The 24,797-nt window shown below is 47.8% G+C and overlaps 1 protein-coding gene across 2 annotated transcripts in view; it reads left to right on the forward strand.

The window, feature by feature from the left end:
• Positions 1-24,498, forward strand: part of LIN28A (lin-28 homolog A) — a 37,644-nt gene extending 13,146 nt beyond the window's left edge. The window contains exons 4-5 of one of the 2 annotated variants that reach the window (XM_038377262.2): positions 15,663-15,847; positions 19,068-24,498. In XM_038377262.2, the coding sequence (XP_038233190.1) occupies positions 15,663-15,847; positions 19,068-19,281 (399 nt within the window). In that variant the 3' untranslated portion in view covers positions 19,282-24,498. The remainder of the gene's footprint in view (positions 1-15,662; positions 15,848-19,067) is intronic. The other variant, XM_043506084.1, reaches the window with a different exon arrangement.
• Positions 24,499-24,797: the final 299 nt, after the last annotated feature.

Here is a 24,797-nt window from a genome sequence, read left to right on the forward strand (position 1 = left end):
ACAGCTCACTTCATCGGATGCATTTGGTGGAAAAAACAGAGTGGAGATTGATATACACACACAGAGAACATGAAACAATGGGTTTATCATACACACTGTAAGGAGAGTGATCACTTAAGATAAGCCATCACCAGTAGCAGGGGGGGAAAGGAGGAAAACCTTTCATTTAAATGCTGTAGCTATTCCAGAAAATTTCCCCATGTGGACACTTATTCCATAATAGATATTCTGGTCAATTTTCCCATTCGGGTAAGCCGTTGGGTTACTCAGAATAAGGCACTTACTCCAAAATAAAAGTGTTTGACACACAGTTTTCACCAGAATAGCTAAAGATGCAAACTGAAAGTGTTGTATTTATTTCTGTCCCAGTCTGTGTGTAGACAAGCTCTTAGAAAGAAGCTGCTTCTCTCTCTCTCTAGCTCTATATTCCCTCAGGCAATGGAAAAATTTGCCAAGTGATTCAGGGGAGACGTTAAAAATCCTATTCACATAAATGATCCCTCCTTGCTTATGCAGCCAATCCAGATAAACCTCCAAATCATTCCTTAGCCATGGAAGAGAATCGCTGGCAACATTTCAGTGCCGGGGCTGAAAATACAAGCGTGTTGTGTTGAATGAACTGATCTCGCATGCAGGTTTGATCTAGGCTAGGCAGACCGTGGTTAACGTTGCTTGTTTTCTTCCTAGTGTGACTGCAACTTCTGTCAGTGGTGGTACCAGTTGTACTATGTAGCCTATGCTACATTAGAGGGTTAACAGTATCACCGGCCCCATTGAAAATCAGGGGTCAGATACCCAAAAACTTCATGATTTTTCTATTTGGGATGCTTTTTTTTTGCCTTCTGTTTCTTCAGACTTTAGGGCTCACGTTTTCACTTTTCTCCACCGCCAAGGGGGTGGGAAACTTACCTGACATATATTAAATCTGAAAATGTCACATAATCTCCTGACTCCGGGAGCTGGAGCTTTAAGAAAAAAACACATTTCAAAAGACTTGAGATAAAACTGTGAGTTGGCAACTCTGAGTCAGACCAGCGTGGGCTGCTGTCACTGTCCTGCTAGCCCAAGCGGTGCAAATTTCATAGCCCACAGCAGAGGTGACTAATCCTGACACCATGGTCTTAAAACAAACAGACCTGTGCGAGTTGATCTGGACTCGCAGATTACATCTGTGCTGCAATAAAACACCCACAGCTGGCCCGTGTCAGCTGACGCAGGCTGTGGGGCTATCAAATTGCAGTGTAGATATTCGGGCTCGTGAAGGGGGAGGGTCCCAGAGCCCAGGCTCCAGCCCAAGCCTGAACATCTATGCTGCAATTGTATATCCCCGCAACCTGAGCTTTGTGAGCCCGACATGAGCCAGCCACAGGTGTGTGTGTTGCAGTGTCAGGGCACCCTGGCATGCTCTTGGTGCAAAGCATGAACCCCACAAATATGTGACGAGTGGAATAAGTTTCAACAGGGATGTGGTATAAGAAACAAGCTCCTCTTCAGTTTACCCACCCAAGCCAGGTGGTGAACACATTCAAGGAAAGGAGGAGCTACCTTCTGGTTCTGAGATTAAGAATGTGGTGTGCTCCCAGGAGTCATGAGAAGCTCTTTCGAGGGGCTTTGCAGCTCTGACTCGAGCGGGCTTGGGCTACCATTTTCCGCACTGCAGGGAACAATCCTGCACTGAGTGACGAAGCTGGGCTGGCTGTGGTCACGCAGGTCTCTCCTGTAGTTTTCTGCACATCCTTGTCAGAAAATCAGCTGCATCCTTCGTTGCTGCTGACACTAGAGAGGGGGCTGTGTCTGAAAGTCATTTGTTATTTATCATCTGGGTGGGGGTAGGGCCTATGAGCCCCACATAGACCAGGGCTCCGCTGTGCTAGGCTGAGACCAAGGGCCAGTTGCAAAGTGGGGACTTTGATCTGAACTTTAAGCATGGGAGGAGCAGGGGGGGAAGTGAGCTGTAGCTCACGAAAGCTTATGCTCAAATAAATTTGTTAGTCTCTAAGGTGCCACAAGTCCTCCTTTTCTTTTTTGCAAATACAGACTAACACGGCTGCTACTCTGAAACCTTAGATCTGGATCATTAGTCTGAACCCATCTCCTCTTCAGATTGCTGGTCAAGCACTGCTTCCCTCCTGGAGCCGGCCTTGATACAGTCTGGACACTAGCGTGGGCAGGGCCATGCTGTTCCAAACCAGCCTGAGCCCTGCTCTGACACAGCTTTTGTGTACGTTTCCCTCGAGCATGAACCAGGCCTGTGTAGGGGACTGGCCCTGCCTTGCCCCCAGATTGAAGAGTCTTTCTGCCTCCTCCCCCCAAAGCCAGGGTTTGTGTGCCCTGTAAGAAATGGGGAGAGGTAGGTAGAAATCCTGGCTGTTCACAAGAGCTGGAGCGCAGTCCCCCGCTTGTCTTTGTTCCTTCCCCAGCAGGCCCTTACCCCGGTGATTGAAAAGCAGGAGATGGGAAGGCATTTAGGGCTCACAACTGGCACAATTCTCATTAAAGCCTCCTTCCTCTCTCAGGTCTCTTCCTATCTCTCTCTCTCCCGTCCCTGTAGGGTGCGGGGAATGGGGTTGGGTAATTCATGGCCCTGCTGACTATCTACAGATTCCCCCCCACGTCACATCTGCTCACCCACAGGGTTCCTGACTGGGTTGGGGAGCCGTTGAAAAGCTCCTGTGGGAGCCTGCCAAGACTGAGCTGTATTTGCTCTGAGTACAGCTCCTCTTCCACCTCCATCTGCAGGACTGTGCATGCTGCCTCTCACTCATATCTTTGTGCTCCGAGCTGGGGCTCAGAGCCAGTGGTGGGACCCTGTCTACACTGATTCTGGAACACTATTTTAGAAGGAATAAGGCTCTGGGATTCTGGCCAAGCCGGTGGAGCTTACCAAAGCTGTCTTGGTTCTGTAGCTAAGCAGGGTTCCAAGACCATTGAACAGAGGTTCTCTCTGCTCTTTTCTCTCCCTCTGGTCCCCGTAAGAGCGTTCAGTAAATGATTGACACTGTGCACAGAGCGCTTTAAGGATGCTTGGCCCTTAATAGACAAGTAAGAACGGGTCCCTGCAGAGTTTGTGATAGAAATTTGGACAGAATGCAACGACCAGTTGTGGTGGGGGCCAGGAGGAGGACAAGGTTGTATGTAGAGCTGGAGCGGGGAAGGACTTTTCTTATTACATGAAAACTTTCAAGATTCCAAAAATTTTCCTGTCCTGAATGGGGCCAAAAAGTCAATTGCAAACTTTCACCAATTGAAAATCTAGGGGGAGGGAAATCCTTCAGGTTGGGTCAATCAAAATGTTTTGTTTACATTTTGATCTTTTACTCTATTTAGCTTATTTTGAAATGAAGTTTTTTTTTTGAACCAGAAAACTGGATTTTTTTTGTTGTTGTTGTTCTGACAATGGCAAAGCAAAACATTTTGACAACTTCAATTTTTTTTTTCAAAATTTTTTTTTGAGTTGAAAAATTCACGAAAACCAACCTCTTCCTGGGGCCAGGTTCTGAAATTGGCATTTTTCCATTGGGGCGGGGGAAAAATGGCTTCAAAAAACTGTATCCCATAAGCTCTCACATAGCCTTAGAAATGCCTGTGCTGGATAAAGAGACCCGCTTTGTACACATGTGCGTGCTCTTGCTCCATATTTAATTTTATTTATTTAAGGATTTTAAGGGGTTGATAGTTGTATCTATATTCTGGATTTACACAGGACCGTTTAATCCAGAGCCTGTCAGCACTCTGCAAAGCACCCTTCCATGTGAAACAGGGAATGATTATCTTCAATCGGTAAACTGAGGGGCTGAAATGTAAAGTGCCTTGCCCATGTCATGCGGCAAGTCAGTGGAAAACCAAGACTAGAGCCCAGTTGGCTGATTCCCAGTCCTGACTGACGGACAGTTTAACATATGCCTGCCTTGCAGTATTAGAAGGAGAGATGGGCTGAGAAGTGGCCATGCCAGCAAAGACTGTTCAGGGGGTGGGTGAGTGCTGGGGGTATGTATCCCTGCAAATCCTTTAGAGGGTTGTAGGTGGGAGAATTCTGAAGATCCATGTGGTGGGGAAGGAAGGTTTGGGATGTGCTAGAGTAGGAGAGAAGGAGTCGGGGGGCAGCGGGGGTGGTGGTTCCTGAGCAGTGCAAGGTCTGCAGTCTTGTATTCTCCCCGCTGCTCTAGGTGGGTATAAGTAACGCATAATGCTCTACCGATTAAAAAGGCACATCCCAGCTCCAGGAAGCCTGCTTCTACTCCCACTGAATTCAGTGGGAGTTCTGCCATTGGCCTCAGCTGGTGCCATGAACCAAGGGATTGTCTCCTATGTTGAAAAGCAATGAAACGAGAAATAACTATTTTTCCTCATTGGAGCTACGCGCTTCCACCTACCATGACACTGAAGAGGTGCAAGAGCTTGGCCTTGTCTGCAGACTTGCTCTGCTTTAACTAAAGGGGTGTTTCTTAAAGTGATGTACTCAATCTACGTGAAGCCTTGTGAGGGCACTCCTTCGGTTTGAGAGGCTTATCTCAATTTAGCTTAAATTGATTCCATACGCTAAACAGAACGGAGCCACTCTTAACTTTGGCTGTGTTTACACTACAGCCAATGTCGGCAGAACTTATGTTGCTCGGGGCTCTGAATAAACCACCCTCACACCCAAGTGACATGAGCGCTTCTGTCAGTGTAACTTATGTGCACCGCTTCTCCCGCCAACATAGTTTGTGCGGCTGGCGGAGGTGGTTTTATGATGCTCTCCTGTTGGCACAGAGCATCTTCACCAGATGCGCCGCATCGGTACAGCTGCACCCCTGTACATATAGATGTGGCCTAAGTGTTTAGAACGGGTTTTGCATGGGTTTAACCAATCTTAGTTGAACTGATGCAATTTTCTTATGTAGATAAGGCCTTTCCGTGCAATTGACTTCTTTGCTTGAGGCCCCCAAATGGCTGGGCTAATGATGTCTTGATTAGCTGAACGGTTCTCAGCGCTGTGCTCCCAAGAATGTCTCCTTGTGTCGAGTTGACTCCATGACCTTGGGGGATGACTGCACTGTTGTAAGGCTGTGAACAAAGATGACCCTCTAGCATTAAAAGGCATTTCTTGAATGCATGTCAACTGATAATAAATGGTTGGATTAGAGCAGGGGACTGGACTTCTGAGTCAAATTGCCACCTCTGCCACTGCCATGCTCGGCAGTCTGGGGCAAGTCACTTACTCTCTCTGCACCTCATTTGTGAAGTGGGAACAAATCTTGCTGCCTTTCAGGGGTGCTCTGAGGATTAGTTTGTAAGGTGCTCTGAGAAGCAATAGAAGCACAGGCTGCTGTTTGTTTCCACTGCACCGGGACACTCTAAAGTAATTTTAAGTTTTTTGTTTGCTTTATTTTAATGAAGAAAGCACCTTGGTTTTAATGGAGGGGAAATGACTTCTCCTTAGCAGCCACTTGGGAATCAACAGTGAGCAGAGAGCTGCTTTTGTAGATTAGACTGTGAACTCTTCAGGGCAGGGGCTGTCTTTTTGTTTTGTGTTTGTACAGCACCTAGCGCCAAGGGGCCCTGGCCCATCGCTGGGTGCTAATGCAGTATAACAGGAAGTGCTTCTGTGAGTTGAGGGCTCTTGCTCACCAGCCAACGCATCCAATAGTAAGGGAACGCTCACGCTTCCCATTGCAACTGGGATTTTTGGCAGAGGGGTGTGGGGACACAAGGGAGAGTTGACTGAGGCCCTTAACCCCTGTGTTAAAATATCAGTTTAAATCCCATGAAAAGAAAAGGAGGACTTGTGGCACCTTAGACTAACAAATTTATTTGAGCATAAGCTTTTGTGAGCTACAGCTCACTTCATCCGATAAAGTGAGCTTTAGCTCACGAAAGCTTGTGCTCTAATAAATTTGTTAGTCTCTAAGGTACCACAAGTCCTCCTTTTCTTTTTACGGATACAGACTAACACGGCTGCTTCTCTGAAACCTTAAATCCCATGGTATGTCTTTGTATAACAGAGTGATGCCAATCAGAGGGTTGGGAGGACCCCTACTGAGTTGATTATTAAACTCTTTGCTAGCCACATAGTTGCACTGATTCCCTGTTCATTTCAGGATCCACTTCATAATTTGCCATCTTTGGCTTTTTAAACCTGAAGTGGCCTTTTCTCCTCATGGCCCTCGTTTCTGCCTTCCCTTCCTTGTTCATCCTAGCACTGACCACTCCTCCATGCAGTCCCACCCTCCTGTGGGAGATGCTCCTGCTATGTAGAACAGCATCCCTGAGTGTCTCTGGCTCCCCTGAAACTCCCATCTTCGCTTGACTGTGCCTTTTAGGCTCTCGCTCTGTGTATTGTAACAAGCTGCACACGCTGCTGATTCCTCCTGGATCGACTCAGAGCTGATCAATTCTGTATATCATAGGCCCTGCACTGCTAATAGTTAATGGAGATTCTCCTTTTAGCTCAAGTGGCAGTGACCTGTGCTTTTGGAGCACGAGGATTTGATTTCTATCCCTGCTGCATCCATGAAGTTCCAAGGCCTAAGGATAGCATCCTGCTGCTGTTCTAGGCAGCTGTGAATTAGTGCAAACATTTTCTCTCTGTAAAGATGTGCTTTGTACTGTGAGAGTGCAGCATGTTAGTCTCTAAGGTGCCACAAGTACTCATGTTCTTTGAGACTCTAAGTGGCATTCATGTGGCTATCTTTCTCTAGCAGGCTCTCCAAACAGGTTCCATCAGAATTCAGCCTTCTGCAGTGGCCAAATGAGTGACTTTCCCTCCCGTAATCTGTATGTAACTCACTGAGTGAATCCATGAATACTGTGATGGAGGATTGTCGCAGGATAAACTGTCTCCTCCTTGGATGAGAACCTAAGTGCTTTGTGGAGCAGCAGGACAATGTTCTCTTCCACTGATGTTCCCTCTTCTCATCCTTAAGAGTGATTCTACCTGAACTGTTATTTTAAAGCAGTAGTTGTTGGCTAATTCTGGTGGCCCAATTGTTTCTCACTCTGCTATGGTGGGAAACCTGGATGTGATCTTCTTCCTACACTGGAAGTTACACAGAGTGGAGTAACTGTCGACATGTAGCAGGGCCTCCCTCCCAGGAGAGTTCATCTCTCCTGAGAAGAATGGTGGTGGTGGTGGCGGTGGCATTTGGGGGTGAGGAAGCTTCAGGGACAGGGAACAATGGTGGTGGGGAGGAAAAGCAGGGATGGGTGTTCAGCCAACCAGAAAATCTTAGCATGTCAACGTGAGCAGGACCTGTAGAAATTCCTTCCTAAAGGAGAAGGACTTTAAAATGACTTGGTTTCAGCTGTTGAAATTATTAACTTTGTATAACGCTGAAACAGTCCTCTGGACTCTACAAAACATGAGTAGGACAAGTCCTCTCTCCTGGAGAGCTCGAGGTCCTCTTGGCCTGGCCTCTCAGGTTGCTCAGGAAAGGGACCATGTGCCGAGTTTACAAGAAGAATCCGTTTCCTGGCGTGTTAAGGGGGAGAGGGCAGGTCCTGGATGGACAAGAACTGGAGGCACCGGGCGGGGATTGGGAGGTGTTCAAGGAGCAGAAGGAGAGAGGATGAGAACAGATTTAAGGAGAGAAGGATAAAGTGGCTGAACTTGATGCTAAGGGGAAAGTGAGAGAGGGGAGGAAGCTGGTTATTGGCTATGTGATGGGTGGGATAGTAAGGAAAGGCCAAATGTTCTCCGCTCCCAAGTGGGTGAGTGCAGCAGATGCCTAGGTAGAGCTATGTTTTAGTAAGGAGTTGGATGGGGAAGGAGGTCAGGTAGATCTGGGCATTATCTACATTGAGGTGGTGGCTGAAATTGTGGGAGCAGATGAGGGAGGAGTCTGAGGACAGAAGCTTAAAGGACCCCAACAGATACAGGGAGATGGGGGGCAAAGGCAGCTCTGAGAGTGCTGGTCAGCCAGGAAGGGAGAGCCAGGAGAAGAGTGGTCAGTATTGCTGAAGGCTCCAAGGACTTGGATTGGGACAGTTGCACCAGGCCAGTGTGCAGATCCCTTGTCCCGGTAGCTGCGTCTTGAACCCTTGGATCCTGGTGGTCTTTACAAACAACAGCACTCCACCCCCAATTTTCTAACCCTTATGGTGCTTGGGGAAAGTGATGCAGTGACTTCTACCTAAGTCTTCAGAGAGCCTGGAATAAGAGCTCTGAGCCGCGTGAGCCGCTGCCCCTATTAACTGCATTGCATGTTGACTCTGAAGCGTAACAACGATTCTTTAAATGTCAGCATTCCCTATCTGACTCTGGAATGAAGCGTGCTGTGAAATTGGGGTATTACCCTATTGCCGCAGGGAGACTGCACAATCTGAGCCTGACCTCTCATTCTGACCTCACGAGTGGGTGGAGTTTGGGAGAGCCCCATTACTTATCTTTTTCCAATATGACCTTCTGAAGACACCAGGCCAATGAAAAGAACAGAGCACATCAAGGGTGGGAGAGGAAATCTTAGCCCCAGGCACCATGGTGAGAAACTACCCGGTAGGCTGTTGGCAGGATATACTGCAGCAGTGTTGTTTGGGTTTATTTGCCTAGTGACCCATTTGCCAAAGGACCCAGGAAGGGAAGCTGCTCTGGGGTACAGGAAGGAAGGGTAGGGTCTGTCAGCTGGGGCTCTGCTGGGAAAACTGGGAGAGCAGAGAGTTGTCTGAACAATCCTGGTTCATAGCGCAGGCCCGGTGTTCAGAGAGTGCATCATCAATGAATGTGAAACTGTTCCTTGCTGGGCAGGACTGAGTATGCGGTGGGGCGAGGGGGGCAGACGGAGGTAGGGGGCTGGTGGGGAGGAGAGAGCAGTGAATGTGGGGCTATTTGAGAGGAAGTGGAAGGGATCATGGTCCCAAGCTGGTGCTTGCTCGCGCGCGCGCGCGCACACACACACACACAGCTCTGCCTTTAGCCTGCGGATTCTCAGTGTCCACTTCAGCTTCCCTCCCCCCATGGAGACCCTGGAACTCCTGGAATTTGACCAGCGGGAGCAGTGGACAGGGACAGCTCTTTGTTCTCTAGGTCCAGCTTTGGTGACTAAAAGCAGAGCCCGTCCCCTCCCCCCTTCCAGTATCTCTCTAGGCTCCTACTCCTCCCCCCACCTTTTTTTTGGGTGGGGGGGGGATGGCCAAGGCCTGGGAATGTTCCTGCTTTGTGTGTGGTGTGGGGCAGGCTGAGAGGAGGAGGAGGGGGCTTTGGGCCCCTTCCTTTCAGATGCAGGAGGTATGCAGCTAATTCAATGGGCTTCACTTTGATTACCTATCTGATAACAGAGGAATTTGAACAATGTGTGTGTTTTGGGAAGGGGGGAGGGGAGGATGCTCTGAGGACCACCAGCCTCTCAGCAGCTCACTTCAAAAGGCCCAAGCGGGGAGGAGGGGGAGTCCGTGCCCTGTTGTTTCTTTCCTCTCCCCAGGGAGAGAGGGTTTCCTTCGCCTTTTGTTGGGGGTTTGTGGTTTATCTGTAGCACTCCTGGAAAATAAACAGCAATGTGTCATGTTTTGGGTGGCTCTTCCTCCTCTTTCTGCACCCACCGCGGTGTTGTTGAAATGCAGCCACCTCTGGGACATGGAGGGCAATGCCCAGCACAACATGGCAGAGGAGAGACATTGTGCCCAAGGACACAGAGGCAAGCCCTCAATACAAGAAGAGCTATGGAGACAGAGCAGCTGGTTTTCTAAAGGTCTTGCTGAAGGATATGCAATGCAGCAAGCTGTGGAGAGCTCAGCCACTTCTTTCTGTGTAGCCTTGTGCAAGTTACTTTGCCTCTCTTCCTCAATTTCCCCACCTGTAAAAAGGGGATAAAACCCATCTCCAAAGGGTGCTATGAGGCCAAAATTGATAATTATAATTGACTTTGATGCCTTTGGGTGGAAGGGATCCAAAGAACAGGGCAACTCACACAAATAAACAACGCAACTCGCTGTGTAGTGAAGTTCCTTCCTGACCCCAGCTGTCGATCAGTTTCTGCCTGGAAGCATGAAGATTCAGAGTCCTGAGGATTTTCCTCATGGCCAGTGTGTAAACAGCTGCTGCTCCTGTTCATATAAACCTCTAATGATAAAGATCTTGCATTTGCATCAGCTTTCATCTCAAAGGGTCCTGATAGGTGAAGGGAACCTTTACCTATTACTGAAACACATCCACTTCTGGAGTGAAACACAGTATCTGTTCAACAGCCGCACCACGCATTTTGGGGCAGGAAGTAAAGGGCATCATTTCCCAATGACGCTTCAAGGGAAATTTAGGGAGGCAGGAGGCAATTGCCCTAATTAGAGTCTGGAGCGGGGGGGGGGGAGAAGAACGTCCCAATTCTCACAAAGAAGGAAGTGGAATTTAGAATAATCTTTAACCGTGTGGAGGTGATTCTCTGTGAGATGTCCACTGCACAGGCAGGGGACATGAATGATTGCTGGGACTGGCGGGATACCCGCTGGGCACCTTTTTCGCGCTAAGAATGCTCTGAAGGGAAGGCTTACGGATTCATCATCTTGTTAGGGTCTTTGCTCTGAGGAGCTGCTCCCTGTTCATCCAAAGGGAAAGGCAGGGCCTTGTGAGGAGGCGTTTTAAGAAGGGGAGTGGGGGGAGTTTGCCTGGCAGGGGGAAAATGAAACCCTGTCAGGCTTAAATGAGCTGCTTCAAGCCCTGCCATGAAGGCAACGCGCAGTCCTGCCCATGGCAGCCTGGAGCGGGCAGCATAGGGAGGGAATGTGAGAGCGGGCACCCGCTCCAGATCCTGACACGAGGCGAGGGGTCACACGTCTTCTGAGCCAGGCTCAGTGAGCAGTACCCTCAGAAGGAGTTGGGCGCATAGGTGCAGGTACTAGAGGTGCGGGGGGTGCTGCAGCACCCCCAGGTTTTATGTGGGGCTCCAGCTGCCAGCCTCACACGGGATCTTGGCTGCGGGCTGTGCTCCCAGACACTGGCTCCACGCCCACCCCAGCTGTGGCTCCAGCCTGAGCCCCCTTACGCCTGTCCATATTTCTCCCTCCCCCCAGAGTCATGGCCCTGCTCCCGGCCCCAGCTCTAGGGAACAGCGGCGGGTGTGGATGGAGTAAGGGGGGGGGTCACAGCACCCCCAATATAAAAAGTGTTCCAAGTTCGTGGGAGGGAATTTGTTACTTTCCTGTGGACTCTGAGTCTGTAAGAGTGCAGCTTGGAAGCCTCTTTATGCTGCAGGGAAGGCTGGCTCAGGGTTCGCTCGGTGCCATCAGGGAGGGATGTTAATTTCATTTCCCAGCTAAACATCAAGTGTACAGATGCAGGCCAGGATCAGCAAACGGTGTGCGCCCCTTCCTGGAGTAACAAGTGACCCAAGTGGCTTGCAGCTCTGGCCCCTGCTTCTTGGATCTCCCTTTTAAGATGGTGACTCCATGAATTGGATCTGGTGAGAAACCTTTGTTCCATTTAAAGGGGACCTTGCCCACTTGTCAAACCCCTTGCCCCAAATACACAGGTTGCTGTGAATTCCTGTCCTGGTGAGCCAGCCTGAGGCCACAAGTGGGCCCCTCCCCTCCTAAAGCCTGCTACTGTGGCCTCGAGGGTGGCCCTGTTCATGGATAAGGCCTCGTTTATTGCCATGAGGGTTTCCCAGAGTCAGCCCCGGAATGGTGCAGTGGCAGGGAGATCTGGAGAGCAGGAAAGCTGGGAAAAAGCACTGGAGAAGGAGCGGCAGGGTTGGGGAGATGAGAAGCCCAGCAGAAAAGAGTAAATTTTCCTTTGAACTTGGAGGGTCCTTCCTCCAGCTTTGTCCAAATCCCACCCAACCTAAACCTAAACCTTTCCCATTGCCCCCCACAAACACCTTCGTCCTGGCCTGAAGAATAGTAAAGATCTATCCAAAAAATCTTTCTTCTTCCTGATTTTAGTATTTTTTCCATATTCAATTCCTTGCCATCATGTATGGAGAGAGTTTGGGGGAGGGGGATGGCTGGGAGGGTGAGGTGTTTCCCTGTGGGGATAGGGAGAGGAAAAGATGTGAATTCTCTCCCCTTAGGGTGTGTGTGTGTAAGTCTAAATGTGGGCATTTTCCTACAACCTGTGAAGAATGGGCTGTGGGAGATCACATGACCTGGGTTACTGAGGAACACATGAATGGTGGGAATGCTCCATTCATTTAAAAAAAAAAAAAAAAAAAATCCTGTTCCAAAGAGCAGCATGAGGACCAGATGGGCAGGGAGCTGAGAGCAAGGCTGCTGGAGGGAGAGGGGAACTGTCTGAACAGGGCCTGGGGATCGCCAGCCACAAGGCTGTTGTAGGATAGGCGGAGTTGCTAAAATGCTGGGAAAGTTATTTTAAAACCCCACTTCCCCCAACAGATTGCAAATTAACTCTTTACTCACCCCTCCCCCTCCCCAAAAGCAGACATTTCCATACGAACTGGTAAATATCTCCTTGGGCAATACAGACTGGGTATCAATAGCCTTGCATCATCGGGCGGCCCCTCTGGCATGGACCAGCTGGGGGTGGTGGTGTGTGGCTGAGGGTGTCAGTCTTGTTCAAGGTGCTCAGATATTATAGTAGTGAAAGCGGTACAAATGCCTAAATTCCTACCGCTAGAACTCCTCATGATCTTGCTTTCCTAGAAAGGATAAAACCTAGTAGGATGGATTATTTTCATACCATTGATGGTTTTCTTCACCATTACGCAAACAGCTGAAATTAAGTCTCTTATCAGATTCTTGAATCTGGTTTCACTGAGCTGACAATGAACCCAGTCTTGTCTGACTGATAGCCTGCCTTCTTCCCACTGAATCCACAGAGATTATCAACCAGCAGAGACCATCCTCCCCCAAACATTTGTGCATTTATTGTGGGCTACTTGTTAAACTGACTGCAGAACTGTGGTGAAACCATGTATAATTTGGGTTCAGCTGTGCTCCTGGCCAGCAATCTCATTCCAGTGGATCATCTTTCTGTAAAACCCTTGGATGAAAAGGATCACATTCTGAATTCATAAATGAAATTTATCAAAGTTGAATTCATAAATGAAATTCCTTTTGCATCATCCCTGTCATGTCATACTGGAAAACTGTGGCCACACACGGCCCCAGGGAAAGTTTTGGTTTTTTTTTTTTTTTTTTTTTTTTTTTTTTTTTTATTGCTCCATTCCACTGAGAAACTGCTCGTGGAAACATTAGCAAATACGCCCCTTCGAAACCTGCAATTGGGCAGTTCAGTGCAGGACTCTGTTTTACAATGCAGGCTGCTGGGAACCCATGATTCCAGCTGACATCTGGGAACCTTGCAGGATTGCAACCTTAATTCCCCAAATGGAGAGCAGCAGGTGAAAACAAGCAAGGATCTGAGGGAAGGGGTCAATAATCACTTTCATAGCACAATTGACTAGTATTGGTAGCAAATCTACCTGAATTCCGCTCTTGTCTTGGCTTTGTTGGATCTGTAGCTACCAAACCGATAAATCCTCTGTGGCTCTGTGTGTGTATCTGCATTCATCAAAGGCTCCAGGTTATTAAACAGAGAGCTGTGAAACTAAACCCCAAGAACAGGTACACTCTGGGCAGTGCCGGTCTCCCGTTGCAACGACTGTTTCTCAGTTCTGATCCTAAAGGGACCTCCTCCAGGGGTAAAAGAGCTGTTCAGTCTACGTGACCTATTGACTCCCCTCTGCTCTGTTGAGACTGCCAGCAGGGGGAGCCATCCAACACACTGTGTTCTTAGTTGTCTATGACCGTGGTTCTTAATAGGGCTGTCGATTAATTGCAGTTAACTCGGGTGATTAACTCAAAAAAAATCAATCTCAATTAATCACTGTTTTAATCGCACTGTTAAACAATAGAATAACAATTTAAATTTATTAAATATTTTTGGGTGTTTTTCTACATTTTCAAATATATTGATTTCAATTTCAACACAGAATACAAAGTGTACAGTGGTCACTTTATATTATTTTTATTAGAAATATTTGCACTGTAAAAATGATAAACAATAGCATTTTTCAATTCAATTCATACAAGTACTATAGTGCAATCTCTTTCATGATAAAGTGCTACTTGCAAATGTTGGGGTTTTTGTTACATAACTGCACTCAAAACCAAAACAATGTAAAACTTCAGAGCCTACAAGTCCACTCAGTCCTAATTCTTGTTCAGCCAATCACTAAGTCAAACAAGTTTGTTTACATTTACAGGAGATAATGCTGCCTGCTTCTTATTTACAATGTCACCTGAAAGTGAGAACAGGCATTCGCATGGCACTGTTGTAGCTTACATGCTAGATGCGCTAAAGATTTGTATGCCTCTTCATGCTTCGGCCATTGTTCCAGAGGACATGCTGATAACGCTGGTTTAAAAAAAAATGTTAATTAAATTTGTCAGTGAACTTCTTGGGGGAAGAATTGTATGTCTCTTGCTCTGTTTTACCCGTATTCTGCCATATATTTAATGTTATAGCAGTCTTGGATGATGACCCAGCACGTGGTGTTCATTTTAAGAATATTTTCATTGCAAATCTGACAAAATGCAAAGAAGATACCAATGTGAAATTTCTAAAGATAGCTACAGCACTCAATCCAAGACTTAAGAATCTGAAGTGCCTTCCAAAATCTGAGGGATGAGGCGTGGAGCATGCTTTCAGAAGTCTTAAAAGAGCAACACTCTGATGTTGAAACTACAGAACCCAAACCACCAAAAAATAAAATCAACCTTCTGCTGGTGGCATCTGAGGAAATGATGAATAAATCAGATGATGAAAATGAACATGCGCTGGTCCACACTGGTTTGTATCGTTATCAAGCAGAACCCGTCATCAGCATGGACACGTCCTCTGGAATGGTGGTTGAAGCATCAAGGGACGTGTGGGCAGTGGGTGGAGCCCCACTTTGGGGAGACTAGCCCCCAGCTCTGCCCCTTCTGCCCATGGCCGGGCCAGCTGCATCCCAGATTGCCCCCCCTTCCCCTCAGCTAGAGGAGCCCCGGGCCAGCCGCAGCCCAGAGCGCTCCCTCCCCACCCCATCTGGAGGAGCCCCAACGGCTGGCCAAAGCCCCGAGCCTTTCTTCTATAATTCTACATTTGTAAGTTCAACTTTCACAATGAAGATATTTTTAATCGCTTGACGGCCCTCATTCTTAACCAGGGGGTACATCAACTCATCTAGATATTTGCCTAGTTTTACAACAGGCTACATAAAAAAACACGAGCAAAGTCAGTACAAACTAAAATTTCATACAATGAATTATTTATAGCACTCTATATACTATACACTGAAATGTAAGTACAATATTTTATATTCTAATCGATTTATTTTATGATTATATGGTGGTAATGAGTCAGTGATTTTTTCAGTAATAGTGTGCTGTGACACTTTTTTTTTTAATTTTTATGTTTGATTTTGTAAGCTAGTAGTTTTTACGTGCGATGACACTCGGGGTACGCAAGACAAATCAGATCCTGAAAGGGTACAGTAGTCTGGAAAGGTTGAAAGCCACTGGTCTATGAAGCAAGCATTTCAGGTCAACATATCTTCCAGAAGTGTCTCTGGGGAAGTAAGCACTCTGGCATCCCTGTGTCTGTCCATCCTTTGTCAAGCTCTGCGGTGGAAAGAGGAGAACGCCCTTGTTCCAATGAGACTGCAACCTGGTGAATGTGGTTCTTTTCTCACATGCCACAGGAAACTGGGTCTTCTTGCCATGCCTAATCCTTTTTCCCTTCTCTGGCCTCCTAGAGCAAGCTCCACATGGAGGGATTCCGCAGCCTGAAAGAAGGCGAGGCAGTCGAGTTCACCTTCAAGAAGTCGTCCAAAGGCTTGGAGTCCATCCGAGTGACTGGCCCCGGGGGCATGTTCTGCATTGGGAGTGAGAGGAGACCAAAGGGGAAGAACCTCCAGAAACGCAGATCAAAAGGAGACAGGTAAGGGCAATGGGGCAAGGAATGCACAGTAATCGGACAGCAGCACCTGATCTCTAAGAGCTTTGTGATCAGTCTAGCACCTGACCTGAGCCATATGGGAGAGAGCTTCCTGGCAGAGGGCAGGGTGGGAGGAGACACATAGTCAAGACTGGTTTGGGGACTATGTTCTGATGTGGTAACATCCCTCCCACCCATCTGCAGTCCACCCACTCCTTTGTTTGTATCGTTCCTTCCTCTGAAACATTTGTTCTGTATCCGGTCACTTGGTACCTCTTCATTTCCAAACATGCCCCAGAATCTTCTGCCTCCTTTGGGGCCTGGGCCAGATTCTGGCGTTTATCCAAGACCCAAAGACATCCACTTCTGCAAGGAAATTTCCCCGTCGGAAAAGGGCAGGTAGTTGCCACTCTGCTTCTGAGGGGGTCACCAAGGTAAGCCCAGTTCTATACTGGTAGCAACCAGAGAAGACCATCAGTGTAGCTTCTACACAAGGCCCTAATGGACAGACACCTCATATGAGTGTCTGCTGTGACCCTGCAGGGGAGCTCTGCAGGACAGATACAGAACTGTTAGTGGAGCTGGACATTACTGTTATTAAGGGGCTGATAAAAAGGAGCTGGGCTGGGGAGACCCCATCTGGCTGCTGTGCCTTTGGGACACAGCTGGGAAGGCATGAGGCTGAATATCACAGAGCCACTGGAAACAGGAGAGTTCTTGCCACAGGGCTCCTGGGGGTAGGAGGGGCAGTGGCCCTTCCCTTGAAAGATGCTTCCTTCAGCTTTTAATGAGTGTCAGATGCAGATTTCTGGGGAAAGGGCAGAAAACCAGAAGTGAAAGGCCAGAGGTCAAAAATACCCAGGGCTGAATGGCATGGACCAATGCTCCCTTTCTGTTTGTGTGTGTTCAGGATGGAGGTGTAGCCACATAGCAAACTGGGGGAGGGAAGGGGTAATTTTCTCTAATAAAAGCTCAGCGTTGTGAGAGCAGTGACTGCTCAGGAAATGGCCAGACAGCCGAGCAAAATCTCCACAGCAGCTTTGCAGCCCAGAGGCGAGGCTCTTGTTAGCACCACGTAGCCTTCCCGTCCCACCCTGAGTTTGCAAGGCGGTTCCTCAGATATTTAATTTCCAGCGACTTGCCTTACATCCTAGGCTAGCAGCAGCATGGCTACGTGCAAGTGTTGCCCCCTGGTGGTACTTTGAAGTATATTTCACAGGCTGTGAAAAGCACAGCCTGTTTGCAGCCATCCATTTCTGATGAGTGGCTTCTGCAAGAGGATTTAAATCCATTTGGGGCATACAAAATAAATCCAAAAGGCATGTTTTGTTTTGTTTTTGTTTTCCTCTTGGCTTTGATAATTTGATCATAGAGATGCAGGACTTAAAATGGAAATGTGGACAAAAGCCAGAAAAATACACTGCAAGCAGGCTTGGCAGAATTTGATTTGTATCTTTTTTTTATGATTTCAGTGGACAATATCCATGTTTACTTTTAAGCATTTATTTATTTTAAATTTCCAGAGTTGTGCAAAATTGAGGAGTGGGGTCAGACAATGATTTAATGACCGTAAACCTCAAGATTCAAAAAGTTAAAGCCTTATAACAGTTTAAACACAAACTGTCAACATCACATGTCAAAATATACAATGTAAATATCTTTAAATCAACCTCGTAGGTTCTCAAGCAGAATTTTTCTTTTTACCTATCTGTGCATTTTGATTACGAGTGGAAATATGTTTTTCATCCGTGTGTGTGTGTGTGTCTGCAGAGAAATCGATGTTTACTTATCATCTAATACTTCCAAGCCTAACTAAAAGGGAAGCTAGACATGATGTACTGTCCATGTCTCCAGTGCACGCTCTACTCCTGAGGGAATTCTGCACCAAAAAATTCAAAATTCTGTGCCACAAAATTAAGCGCACATTTTAAAATTCTGCAAACTTTGTCAGTAAATAAATGTGGCTCCAGTCTGGCAGTGGGGAGCACAGGCCACTGGCTGCATTCAGGTGGGAGATCACCCTGAAGTCCACACCTCCCCCAGTACAGGGACTCGGCTGTGAGGCTGCACCTGACCCTGACACAGTGCAAGGGCTGGGCCTGGCCCAGAAACACTCCGGGGCCCTGCCCTCTGCGCCAGGTGCAGTAGGTGTGGGTGGCCAGGCTTGACCCAGCAGGATTCAAGTGTGGAGGGGCTTAGTGTGGGGGAATCCAGGTGCGGGGTGAGAGGTTTCTGTGTGGGGCAATCAAGGTGCGGGTGGCTCAGTGGGAGATTTAAATCACGGGCTCATGGGGGGGGCAGGGGGCAAGGACTCTGCAAGGATCCAGGTGAAGATGGTTGAAGCTCAGCGGGGGGGGTCTGGGTGCGGGGGGCTCTGGGTTCTGGGGTAGTGGGGTTGATGGGGTGGGGGTCAAGGTGCAGCTGCTTGGGGATCAGTGGGATGGGGTGGGGGGCTCATTGGAGGAGGGTAGGGCTTGTCAGGGTGAGGGTTCGATGGCCCTGTTTAACAGGAGAGCCCCAGCTGTTGCCGAGGGGATGCTGCATGCCAGGCTCCCACTTTCCCCCGCGATTCTCCTATCCTCTTTTTTTTTTTTCTTCTCCATCCCTGTCCCCTCACTCCTATATTCCCCACTTCCTTCCCCACCGCCCCTTCCTCATTTCCCCCACCCACCCTTACACAGAAAACAGGAAGGCTCCCAGCACACAGAAGGGGAGCACAACTGGAGGCGGTGTTCAGCTTCAGAGTCAGTGGAGCGAGTGCTTGCAGAAATAGGGGGGCTAGCAGCACATAACCGCATGTGCCCCCATGCCCCACCTCTGTTGGGGGGGGCAATCCTCCCCCATGACTTAGCCATTTTCTGCAGGCGGGTAGTCACTTGGAATCCCCCCCAGGAGTAACTCTCCTGGATGGAATCCGAACTAGTCAGCTGTCTCTTACAGGCTCTATAGAGATTTTCCTCCACTTTTGGAGCAGGAGGATGTGAGTTCTGTCCCAGTCTGATGACCACAGTGTCTCCATAGATTCATTACTGCAGTAATGGGGACACCAATCAGGGCTGGGAAACAGCTGGTTCTCCCCACCCATGGGTCCCATGTTCTGCAGCTCATGCTCAGGGTGTAATAAGGTGAGACAACTTTAAGCAGCCCTGGCGGTTGGAATGACCATATTCTAACGCACTGATTTCTTTCCCTGGATCTCCATCTCTCCCCTTCCTCTTCCTAGATGCTACAACTGTGGTGGGCTGGACCATCATGCCAAAGAATGCAAGCTGCCGCCGCAGCCAAAGAAATGCCACTTCTGCCAGAGTATCACCCACATGGTTGCCAACTGTCCCATCAAAACACAGCAATCGCCCAGCTCTCAGGGAAAGCCCGCCTACTTCCGGGAGGAAGAAGAAATGCACAGCTCGTCCCTTCTTCCTGAAACCAGAGAATGATGGTGGGAGATTGGGGGGTGGGAGGGGGGAGATTTCCATCAGGATCAAAAGGCTTCAGCAAGGAATTGGTCAGCAAAGGGGGAGCAGCGAGCATTCTCTGCCGTCATGATGTAGGGGGGTTGGTGTAAAGCAGGGATGGGTGGGAGGGTGGCAGCTCAAACTGTAGGATATAACCTGCCAGGCGATGGCACTGGTATCTGGACAGAGGGACTGAGATGGTTGTATGTGGGTTACAAAATCCCAGCACAGATCTCATCCGCCACACACACTTTGAGTGAGAAGAAGCCGGTTACCCCTCTGTCCAGATGCTCAGCTCCAAAAGCGGGAGAGAGAGCAGCCCCATAACCCTGTACCTAACCACTTCCTCCAACCGAAAGCCATGTGCCGCTCTAGTTTCTTTCCCTGTGTTTGGTGATTTTTGTGTTGTGTTGTTTTTTTTTTTTTTTTTTTAAACCAACCTTCCCAATAGTGTTTGTGAACCCCTGGGTCATTTTGGGTGGAGCAGGACAGGTGTCTCCATCCTAGCAGGAGAATAGAGACCGGTTGTCAACGGCAATCTAGAAACTTGTGAGCAAATTTGTTCTCGCTAGACACAGACGAGCCAAATGGATGTCGCCCAGGATTGCTGCTTGCCCTCGCATTTTTGAGACCTGCAGGGGAATAGTGGAGCAGCACACTCCCTGCAGGGGAATGGTGGAACAGCATGCCTCTCTTGAATTAAGTGTTAGCTGCCCCTGAAATAATTGGGAAGAACCTCTTTATTTATATAAGGCTTTCCATACTGGACTGAGGGTTTTGTAGCATTGCTGGGACCTGCTCCTCTCTGAAGGCCCTTAGTTTCAGAGCCATCCAGAGTTCATATCTCTCTCCTTTCCCAGTTTGTGGGGGAGGGGAAGGAGTTAATGGTAGAAGCTGGGCTTTCTATGCCCCAAAATTAGCATGAAAAGATTTTTCTAGAGGCCAAATCCTGGGCCTGCTAAAATGATTTCAGTGGACTCAGACCTTGGCTCCTAGCATTTAACTAGACTTGAGGTTTCTTTAATAGAAGGCCATTGTAATGTAATGCTGACTTTTTTAAAAATGTCTAGCTATATTAGCAAGAGACAGATCAAAGCAACACATGGCCTAGTTGGAAGGAAACCATGGCGACATCAAAACTGTAACAAATGGGGTAGACACAAAATTTGGGGGAGGAGTTCTTCCAGCCCTGCCAGAATCCGCTGTCCTGGTCTGCCACTCGCTGTCAGCATGCATGCTGGCACACGAGCAGTGGCGTTGCCTCTGGAATGGAAGCATGTGTCTTGGTATAGATCATGGTGGGTCCTCATTGCCCAGGGGCTGCAGTGCAGGGTCTGACAGAGGAAGAAGCCATATTTCCACCCCCCGCTGCTTTTAAAGCTGTCACAGTTGAGAGCACCTACAGTGGAATATATTTCATGTAGCCATGTGCCTATAGGGGCTGATCTAGAGCACAATGAAATCAGTGGGAGTCTTCCCATGGACTTCAATGGACTTTGGCTCATACCTATATTGTATACAATTTGCTTCTGTTCGTCTGTTTATTAGGGCCTAATCCTCCAGTCCATAGGAATCTGTAATGCCCTTGTTTGAGCATAAGGGCTGCAGGCTTGGTCCTTTCCTTTCCTGTAGGAACAGGGTGCTTTCTGTCAGTTAGAAGCTGCTGCCTTCTCTCCCCACTTTGTCTTCCCCAACCCCTCTATTCTGCCTTTATTTATTTGTTCCTGCGGACAGCTGCCCTTGCAATGCAAGGCCCCTCCCTCCACCCCCCACCCCATCCATGCTGAAGCTGACGTGGTGTGAAACCTGCACTAGGACGTGCGCGTATGACGTATCTTTGGGTTTGTTTGTCGTTTGTTTTTTTAAAATATAAATATTCTGTTTTTTTGTATTTTTGTATATTTTAATCTTAAAGAGAGAGAGAGAGAGAGAGAGGACATAACTACTGCAACTTATTCTCAGGTATTTGAGCAATCTCAGGGATGAATAGCCTCTGCAGCTCCAGTGCTGGACGGAGTGGAATTTTGTTTTCTTTGTTTGTTTGTTTTTTTAACAGCACAAAGACAGAACAAAGTTTGTATTTTAAACTGTAGGTCTACCTCACTGGATGTTCGTCAGGTGGACTGATTATTTTTAAAACTGTATTTTTAATGGATTCTCTTCTCCCTCTCACTGTATTTACATGGCATTTGGGACTTTGTGTCTGCGGGTGGTTAAAGAGAAGTCAGTCAATGTTGCAGAGGAGGGTACGGCCGCCTGTATCTGTATTTTGGACTCCAAATTCCCTCCCAGCCTGGCCATGTTCCCATCTCCTCTCCCCACTCCTGTCCATTCTCAATTCCACTCACTGACTGGAATCGTTCCTGTCTCCCTAGTTTTTGCCACAATCCAATTTTTAATGACTACCATCACTCATTGTTCTGCCTCCCCAGTCTCTTTGCTGGTGACTTCCTCCTGCTGTAGACACTGGTGTGGTATAGATCCCCAGTTACCTAGCTCAGTGCCAGACTTCAGATCAGAAATGGGGGAGGCAATGACTGATTGGATGTCACTCAAGCACGGGGGGGGGCATTAATTTGGATTGGAGGCATAAGGAAGCCTGCTGCCCTTGCACCTGGTTATTCTCTTTGAGAGAGCAAGAGCCTTTCAGTGCATATATTAAGGTCCTAAACGGGCTATAACATAAATACCTTCTTTAAAAACTCCTTTTTCTCTGCATGGCTGTGAAATGTTGGCTGTGAGGTTCTCGTCTCCTTATCCCCACCTGGAGTGTTTGCATTTCTAGGAAACCTGCAGTGTAACCAGAATAAATGTTAGAATGCTAACTCTCCACAAGAGGAGGCCTTTCTGGTCCAACTATCTCTATCTAGTGCTAATGTGCTTTGACTCCAGCACCTCCTTGGGGGATGTAACTGGAGCTGTGCCTGTAATGTGTGCCGCAAGAGTTCCCAAAGCCAGCTCGATCATCCAAATTTGTAGCAGATTCAGGTACAATTGCTCCCCCTTTCTCTTCCCTGCCCCCCTCCCCCGCTTCTCCCCTCTCCGTTTTTCTCAAATGCTAGCCAATAATTGCTGGGTGGGACTATGGAGTCCTGTCCTCAAGCCAGAAGCTGTGACACTCCTGTGTGCTCTGCAGCCACCGGGCCTGGCCGTACCGCCCCTCCCAGGTACAGGATAAGGCTGACGCAGTGGTATGTTTCAGAATGTGTGTGCAGTTCCCACTATAAGTTTTAGGTAGTAATAGAATAGATTTAGATCAGGGCAGGAAACGTCAAGAAAGAGAGATCTCTAATCTTCCAAACAGGCACCAGGGGGAGATTAGGGGGAATCAGAGGCACTGTTTAAGATTTTCCCCCCTCCGAGGCTTCTCTCTGCTGCTGGGATATGAATTTGGAAAACAGGAGTGCTTAAAACAGTTGGAGTGAAATGTTTCACCTCTTAGAACTCTGGAGGCTACTATCCAAGAGACTGATTCAGCTCCCATTTAAGTTGATGGCAAAACTTCCCTTCTATGGGAGATGAATCAGGGGAATGAAAAGGGGGGGCTAAGAAGCATTGTGTTTGTAACAGGCTGCCCTGCTAAATCATCGTGAAAAGTGACTAGCCTGGTCAGAAAATGTACTTGCCTGCCTTTAACAAATCAGATATTTATTGTGGTAATGAACAATTAGCCTCGCAAGGCTCCTTAACACACACACACACACACACACACACTTATAACCCTGGTACACATGAGAACCACCTAGATGCGATGCCACAGTCTCCGATGTTGCCTGTAGCTAGGCTTGGTGGGTGGAGAGAAGCTCTCATGCTGGCTTTCTGCCCTGCTGCAGTAGTGAGTGTGGTGAAGTGGTGGTGGCCCTTTTGAGGGGGGGGGAAAGGAAGTTTGGTTTTTAAACAGCTATGGGATTATACAAATCTACCTCAGGATAACTTCTCTGTCTGTCTGAACGGGGTAAATGCAATAGAATGCATTGGGTTGTGTGCCTCTAACCCTGGGTTCCAGTACCCCTATGCGACCCACAGAGGGAACTGTTGACCATCCTTTGGCACCTTAGGTGTGCCAATGGGTAAATGCTGCCCCTTCTAGTTTTGTATCTGTCTTTGAATTGTGTAGAACTTTTTCCAAGTAATCAGTTTGGTGATTTGCTAGGTGTCTAGTATGTGTAAATATCTATGTAAATCTCTCCACTTTCTTTCAATATTCTCCTTGATTATTGTTTACAAACTTAAAAAAAAAATAGCCAAAGCATCTGATGGGTTTTTGGACCAGGGAGATGGGATCCTCTCTATATGCTCTACCTGTGCAGGGAGGTGACTTAGATAACCAGCCCCATCCTGGGCTCTGGTGAGAAAGTGAATCATAAAGCCCTCAGGTTTTCTGCTGTCAATAGAGCAAATTGCCTCCCAAGAAAACAGTGATTGATTTGTAAGGAGAAGCCACGCTAGAGAAGATGAAATTTTACAATATTCAATTGCATTTTCTCCTTTTTTCTGTGGTTTGCAGTATCCTTTGCCACGTACATTACAATACTGTATGTACCTCCATCTGCAGACTGAAGATATTTGTTGTGGCTTTTTCCATTCCTTGATGATGATCTTGCAGATAAATTGCTGCAAGAGACCTACTGTCATCATGCTTGTGCGTGGTGTGCAGGCAATGGACTCTATGCATTATGGGAAGCAGGCAGACTATGCCAGGTTCTCTTTGAGTTAGGAACTGAACCCAAGTCTGCCCTGTCCACTAATCATCCTTCTTACGCAAGCTCTAAGTATCAGTCCTATCCAAAAATATAGGAGCATTTGAATGTTAGGGGGATAAAATATCCTTGGGGGGATGATTCTCCCCTGGTGCAAAAATTTGGAGTCAAGTGGCCACAAGATTGTCTACTGTCAGACGGAAGAATGTAACTCCATGTTTACTGCTAGCAACCAAAGCTTGTTTGTGTCAAACTCTTGAATTTTTATGAAGCGGGAAGGGGTGGGAGGGAGGGAGTAAGAGGGTGAATGTGTGTGATTTTGGGGGTTGTCTGAACTGCAGGACTGTGCTTTCTGGAGAGCAGATTTCCTGCTGAAATGTCTGCAGTGAGATCAAAAAAATCTCACTGCATTTTTTTCTCCTTTTCATTTTTGTACCAATCAAGGAAAATGTTTGATTTTTTTTTTTCCTCTGCAAAATAAAGAATATTGGTAATGGCAGCTGGTGCTTTTCCTTTCATTACCAGAGATGTGTCATGTTGAGAAGCATGTTCCCAAAGCTACAGACGCTACCTGAATGATAACTGGCTCCAAGAGTCCCTGAGCAGAGGCCTGGGACTCGGGAATTCTTGGTTCTGTTCCACAGTGACTTAGTTACTTATGGCCCTCATCACTCTGATATTTGAGCACTAAGGCTATGTTTACAGGAGCTGCGCTGTAAGGTTTCCCATGAAGCTGCTTTATGCCAGCGGGAGAGCGTCTCCCACCAACTGCCCACAACCACTCTTTTGTCAGTCAGG

The sequence above is a fragment of the Dermochelys coriacea genome, chromosome 19 (assembly GCF_009764565.3).
Source record: "Dermochelys coriacea isolate rDerCor1 chromosome 19, rDerCor1.pri.v4, whole genome shotgun sequence".
NCBI lineage: Eukaryota > Metazoa > Chordata > Testudines > Dermochelyidae > Dermochelys > Dermochelys coriacea.